Source organism: Fukomys damarensis, unplaced genomic scaffold (assembly GCF_012274545.1).
Source record: "Fukomys damarensis isolate Sample0158 unplaced genomic scaffold, DMR_v1.0_HiC HiC_scaffold_34, whole genome shotgun sequence".
Taxonomy (NCBI): domain Eukaryota; kingdom Metazoa; phylum Chordata; class Mammalia; order Rodentia; family Bathyergidae; genus Fukomys; species Fukomys damarensis.
Window position 1 is genome coordinate 10,856,538 of NW_022900946.1, and position 7,151 is coordinate 10,863,688.

General features: G+C 50.9%; 1 protein-coding gene across 1 annotated transcript in view; it reads right to left on the reverse strand.

The window, feature by feature from the left end:
* The window catches only part of LOC117284129, a 9,563-nt gene extending 8,460 nt beyond the window's left edge, over positions 1 to 1,103 (reverse strand). The window contains exon 1 of the mRNA XM_033758645.1: positions 478 to 1,103. Within this exon, the coding sequence (XP_033614536.1) occupies positions 478 to 843 (366 nt within the window). The 5' untranslated portion in view covers positions 844 to 1,103. The remainder of the gene's footprint in view (positions 1 to 477) is intronic.
* Between the last annotated feature and the right edge of the window lie 6,048 nt (positions 1,104 to 7,151).

Consider the following 7,151-nt stretch of genomic DNA (forward strand, 5'->3'; position numbering starts at 1 on the left):
GGGGAAAATGGGCTGTATGCATGGGGTGGGAGAGGGGGGCCTCTGATGTTGGGACCCAGGGACGACACCCAGGGACAACACAGGACACCCACGTTTGTTGGAGCCCTGCCTGGGTTTAATGGGCAACTTACTCCCCCCACCATCAACTGGGGTACAGAAAACCCGTGGGCAAAACTTTCTACAAAGTGGGCCTACGAAACTTTACAAACTGTTGTCTTGATTTCTAGCCCATCCTTGGTCCATCTGCACTGAATTTGCTTTGTATTTCTCTTTCAAGAATGGGACTAATTTTTATACTTGATCTTAGCCCAAAGTCTGAGAAGCGATGGGGACTTCTTTTTTACCCACATAAATTGATTTGGAGAAAAAAGGAGTGACATCCCCCAGCCCTTATGGGAAACCAACATACTGCCATAAATAGAAATTAGCCATGCAAAGAAATACCTATTTAAGAAATTTTTATCTTTAGCCAGGTACCTCGTAAAAACAGAGAGCAGAGATGTGCGTAAGAAATTTGGGAAACTTCTCCTCCAAGTTGCAGGTGTCATGCATGAGGGACTGGAGGCCCAGAGAGGTTGAGTCACTTCCCTGGGGTGACACAGCAAGAGCCACAGACCGTAGGCTGGGTCCTAAGCTTGGCTGCTTCTGGAAACCCAGGCGTACTGCTGCACTATGGTTTCCCGGCTGTTTCAGTGGCCTCTGTGTATGAGTAAATATCATATAAATTAACTCATTACCCATTTTCAAAGCACCTTTTGCGTTGTACACCATTTGAGCCCACTGCAACACTAGATATGTCCGAGAACTCTTTGAGGGTAGAGTAGAGGGTGTTGCCCTTCCCATGGCAGATGGGGAAACTGAGGCAGAGTGCAAGTGTCCTGCCTCTGGAGCTGACAGGTGAGCCGTGACTGCCAAAGGCCTGGCGCCAAGGTGAAGCTCCCAGAGGCCCAGCTGGAAGGACTGGGCCTCACCGAACAGGTATCTCTGGTTTTTTCTCCTCTCCCCACCTCCCCAGCACCCCCAGGAACAAACTCTGATGGAACCACAGCCGACCTTTTTCCTAGGCCGGAGCTCCACTGTTCTGAGCCTAGAGGGCAAAAAGCGAGTTTAGTAACCAGCGTTCATGTTTGTAGATGAAATCCTTTCATTTGGGGGAGGGTGACTGGTTCTGAGCATGGTGAGGACAGATCTTCCAGGGAACCAGAGGGACTGTGGGCGGGACACTCAGGGACACCTCGTTGTCCTCTCTCTGTTGCTGGAGGAGCCCAGAGCCGCAGTCTTCCTGGCCCGGGACCCCGAGGAATACTGCAAGAGCAATAAGGATTTTTAGGGGCATTATGATAGTGGAACGGAAACACATCTGCCCCCAAAAGTCCCTCATTTTCCCTGCGGTAACCGGCTGGCAGAGAGTGGAGGCTCTCGGAGCACCAAGGGCCAAACTAAAAAGGAAAAAATGTAAAAAGTTAGAGCAAAGTTTAAACAAGTGGATGCTTTTGGGGTGTGTGGCAGCTCGCACAGACTCCTGGAAGGAACCTCACCATCCTCAAAATAATGGGCTGGAGACGTCTCCAAGCCACGGCTTCAATACAGATGCGCCCCTCCACCTGGGAACCCAGAGCAGGGTCCAGAAATGGTCACAGAGATTATTCCCTAAAGCCAGTGACCCCCTAGGAGCCTGAAACATTTGCCCCAAACCCCACATAGTTACTCCACCTCTCTATGACGCTGATGATCAAAGCAAAAGCCCATCAATGCCTTGTCCTCTGCATTAGGGAAAGTCAGTCAACTTTGAGACCTGGGTGAAAACATCTGGAAGGTAAGCAGCTGTTTCCATAGCTGGATGAGCAGCTGGCGGAAGTGGAAGGCTTGGGTAGGAGAGCTAAGTGGTTATCGCCCTCGAGGTGATGCCATTGCTAAGGTTCCCTCTAGGGTCTACCACTAAGGTCTGAGGATTAAGGGATCCAAGCCCACAGGACCACAGCCGTGTGTGCAGAAGGCTGCCCCCCACCCGGTGCCAGCCCACACCCAGGGCCCTGAAAGGGTTAACCCTGCCCTGGCGGCTGACACCTGAGGACGCTGGCTCACTGGCTCAGCCTGGCATATCACACTGGGCCATCTTGGAGAAGACAGAGCTGAAAACGGCCTCTGTGAGTTCTATGAATGGAAGCGGCCTTATCGCTGCTCAATGAAGACGGGGTGAAAAGCCTTCCCAACACGTTCCCGCCCCAGAACTGGCTCCGTAGGCGCTTGCTGGCTCCCTGGAAGCCATCGCACGGTCCCAAAGCAGTGTTGGCAGAGTCTCTAAACCTCCCGGCCAGGCCCGCAAGGAAGTGATTCTACCCCTGCCTTGTGAGGGTCGGCAACAGGGCTCCCCTTTCAGGCCAGCACCCAAAATATTCTCCGGCTGAAACTGCAGCTAAATACGGCACAGCCCACGAGCACGCCACCGAGGCCTTTTAATGCCATCCTGAGACACAATCAGGACCCCATCAGGCCTTTGGTAGCCTGGAATCCAGCTACCGGGGCCAAATGGGAGTCCTGGGGTTTGGCTGACTCAGGCCTGGGCCCGGTTTCTCACAGTGGGCGCAGCAGAGGCCAGGGCTCAGCGGGCTGCCCACCTCTTCCCTGCGGATTTCAGCTCAGCCCACTCAGCCCCTGGCCGGGCAGACCCCCAGCTTGCTCAGATGTCAGCCTCTCTGCCTACTTGCCCTTACCTCCTGTCCTCAGATGGACTTCCAAAGCCGCCTCTCCACATCCAGGCTACACTTCTGCCCCCTCACCCTGTGGAAGGAGTAGGCTCCCATAGGAGCCAGGGATTTAGCTTAGTGGCAACTCACCCACTTGCAAGTGCAAGGCCCTGAGTTTGATCTGTGGTACTGCAAGTAAAACCGAAAAGAGTAGGCTCCCTGGATAGGGGACTGGACAGTCCTCTTGCATGGCTGCGGGAGCAAGTGGCGGACTCAGCAGCGGACTCTCTTCCACTCATCATGGGCTCACACAGGCTGGATTTGCTCTGGGCCTGTGGGCCAGGGACAACATCACCTGTTTACCTCTGGGCATTTGCAAGATTATGCTGAGCAAAGCAGGGTACTGCCCCCGGGACCCAGCACCCACAATCTACTGAGCCCTACAGAGGGTCTGGGGAGGCCCTGGGAGCCAGACACCCCTGCTCTGGCTGAACTGCTGCCCCCTGGATCCCAGGAGGAGAGCCCCCCAGGCACCTGTCTGGAGCGTGTTTGGGCTCCAGCAGTGGCTACATTCGGCCATGTCCGGGCCTCGGGTGGCAGTGGTCCAGGCTGGCTTGGGCACCGATGGCACAGGCCTGGACACTGATTTCATGTCCAGTTGCAACAGGACAGTCTAGTTTGCTGCTCTTCTCAGAATTTTTCACACCACGAAGTTCAGCTAACTTCAGGCTCCAACCAGCCTCCTCCCCCTGCCCAGGACCAATCTTCAAGAAAAGCTTAACAACCCTAATTTTTCACACCACGAAGTTCAGCTAACTTCAGGCTCCAACCAGCCTCCTCCCCCTGCCCAGGACCAATCTTCAAGAAAAGCTTAAACCCCCCCCCCACCGTCTTGCCAGAGCATTTTCAAATGGCTTTCTTGTGACACCAAGACCTTTGCATTTTCTAGAGTGCAAGCATTCGGGGACAATGGGAAAAAGTTTGCTTTATGTTCTGTAAATTTAGATGCTTTCTATAAAGAAGACAAAGAAAACCAGAACCTTTATTTGAAAGCTTTGTAAATATTTGCATATGTCCCCTGCAACTGGGCCCTGCTGAGAAGGCAGCATCTGAAAGCTGGCTCCTTTGAAAAGAGACCATGAAGTGAGCTGGAGGCTCAGCCCAGTGCAAGGTGAGCGAATAACCCCAAGGTCTACGCCCTAGACACTGTTTCCTCTGGGTAAAGCAGGACCTTGCGCTTGGCGCTCGCGAGGCAGGCGGTGGGACCACTGATCTAAATCCCTGTCTGACTTTGTTTCTTTAGCTAAATCCCTGCCAACACTCCTGGGAAAGGCTACATGACTGCTAGGCCTGAAAACTCTATGGCTCTTTACATCGCGTTTGTGGGTTTCAGGGTTGTTTGGGGGTTATTTTCACCTCATTCTAAATCTAAGAAGTAAAAAAGACTTTACATTTTCTTGCATTCAGGATGGCGGACAAGAAAGAAAACTCTGTTGTAAAGTAACACTGGTCAACAATGTTTTATTTTGTTTGTATATGCACTTATTTTCTGGCAAGGGACACTTAAGTGCAGAGTTTGCCTTCACTGTTCACCAGACTAATTTTTATCCTCGTGCCTAAAATAGTGGTATTTACTCTACAGTCCAAATTAGAGCGGGGTGAGCTGCCCACCGTAGGGAGCTCTAAGTTTATCTGTCAAGAATCTTTTTTCAGTTCTCAATGTGGGAATGCTGGTGAGCAAGACAGAGGGAATTCCCTGGGGGGGATTTTTCCAACTTTCACTGGTTTGAGTCACAAATATATGTCTGATGCATTTGCATTGCATCCCAAACTATTTTACCCCCCAGTCATACTCTATTTCTTTTCTATTATTTTCTTTTCTTTTATGGGTTATACACTGTTAAGAACTAAATTCAAAGTTGCTATTTTTTTTTTCCCCTAAATCCGCACCTTTTAGAGGGAGGAATGGCAACTGCTTAATGAAATTTCACACACAGAAGCAAAAGGAGAAAAGCCAACGTGTACTCAGCAGTTCCACGTCAATTTTTTTTTTAATGGTTGGAGAGGGGTCAGGAGGGTGGTACGAATATGGGAATGAGCTGTGGTTCTTTGCTGAATTAATGACGACCTCTCACTGCAAAGGACTGATTTATAATCTCTTCACCATACTACTTTGCTTATTTGGAGAGGGGGAAAGTTTGCTAAATGTATTCATAATTACATGCATGGTTTCAGAAGGCCAAATATAAGCAATGCCTGTGTTTTGGGAATGCTCACCACTAAAGCAGAAATCGTTTCACATTTAGAACTAAATTCTGTCCGATTTTCCACACTTAACAAGTCAGTAATTTTAATATTCAGCCTCACCGCCTCTATTACAGCTCAGTATCTTGGCGTAAGTAACAGTCAGTATTCCAGCCTTGTTAATTCACGTAAAACACCCTATTTGTAGAAGTATCATTAAAGGCTAATTTAGTGAGATATCCTTATTTAGCAAAGCAAATAGGATTTGACAGCTCCGGGTGGCAACTCAGCAAAGCACAAACACAATTCACAATGCGACAAGTTCCCACGGACCAGCCACGTTGGGGTTGCGGACTCCTGGAAATTGCTGTTTCATTGTGTCCCTTAGTAAAGAGAGAGAACTCTGCGAGTAAAGAACATTTTGCCAAGGCAGCACAAATGTCATCTGTGTGTCCATGTGCCACGACTATCAAAATCACTACATCTTTTATCAAGCACTCCATGTTCAAAAGTTTCTCGGGTACTGCTCAGCTTTACAATCCCTGCTGTGAACACCTCATTTAAACCAGGATTGGGAAATAGCTTAGCGGGTGTGGACGTCTATATAGGTTGCAACTGGAGGACAGGTGTGTGTGTGTGTATGAACTAACATAAGAAGGTTAATGTCCGCAGAGGGGCATTCGTACCGCCGTCACCCTTGCCTTAGGGATTCCCCTGGACATATTACCTAGACTTTCTTGTTAATGCCTTCAAGATCGAAGTGGTAAGGAATTGCACAGAAATAGGACCGCATTTATGTGTGGAAGAAGCAGCAGGCTGCTCCCTTGACAAACGTAGAGAGAAATCTGATGTCATTAGGATTTGGGATACTAGTGGTACTTTATTTGGGGAATTTCAAACACTTTGATATAGCCGGCCAGTCCTGTCACCACTGCATCTCCTTAAGCCCCTGGGGTGCGGGCGGTCAGGGGCTGGACTTCCACCTTCTAGAATCTTTTTGGCCTCCCGAGGAGAGGCCTTGAAATCACAGCAGGTTCGGCACACGGAGGACTCATGCATTTCAGAGCATCCCACCCTCACCCCAGGTTGGGCTTCACTACCCCTCCCCCAAAGTAGCAAAGTTTCCTTTCCCCAGCCGGTTTTAGGGGAGCAGCCTTGGGGATCCGCTCCCAACCATCACTCTCCAGGGGCTGCCAGGGCCTGAATCCCTCGACGTTAAGAATGACCCCAAAAGCGGGACTTTGTGGGCCAGTTGGATAAAACATAAACTCATCTCGCCCTCAAAACCCCGATTCTGGGCCCACACGAAGTGAGCCCCCTCACAGCTCCGCGCACGGGAGAGAGCTGCCTTGGAGGCAGGATTGGGGAGAGTCCTAGAGCATTAAAGGAATCCTTACTGGCTTTTTTCCTGAGGAAGGCGGTTTGTCTCCCCAAAAGCCTGGGTGTCGCTGTGGGAGGAAGGGGCGCATTTGTCCACCCGCGGGAATGTCACTTCCATCGGGGAGCAGTCGCCGCTTGCTCCCTGCTAACACTCAGACACAGAACCCCAGAAAATACCAGGAGCACCCCCCACACTTCCCCGGTGTCCCTCAGAGAAGCATCAGTCGAGCGTCCCGGGCGCCCCTAAGGCTCTCCCTCCAGCTAAAGGCAGTTTAGTTATTTATGCCCTTAATTGTCACTCATTAAAGCCAAATTTGTTGCAATCCAGATCGGCAGACAAAGTCCCACCCTAGTAGTCCAATTAGCCCTCAGGCTCAGAAAAGGCAGTCCTCCTTGCACACCTTTTCTCCACAGTTTAACCCTCCTCCCCTTTTCACAACTTCTCCTAAAAATAAATTATAAATATGGATGTGTCCTCAGAGGCTCTGAGCGGCACATTCCAGCGCTCCCCTCGACGGGGGTTGGAAGCAGCAGAAATCAGAAACGCCACTCCCCCCACCCCCAAATCTAAACGCCTTTTATTTTTTTCTTTATCGCTAACTTTTTCTTCCCCCTAACTTGCTGTCTGGGGCCCAGACACCCCGACCTGCACCCCGGAACCTAGATCTTCTTTTACTCCTGCCCATCAAGGCTAAAGGCGACGAGCCAGAGCCGCCCGCTCCTCCAGGAGGGGCCCCTAACTTTATTTGGGGACGGCGGAGGGAACTCTCCGGGGACATCCTCCCCGCTCCTCCCGAGTCCCCCGGCCGCGGCCCCGAGGTGCGCGCGGGCCAGCGGCGG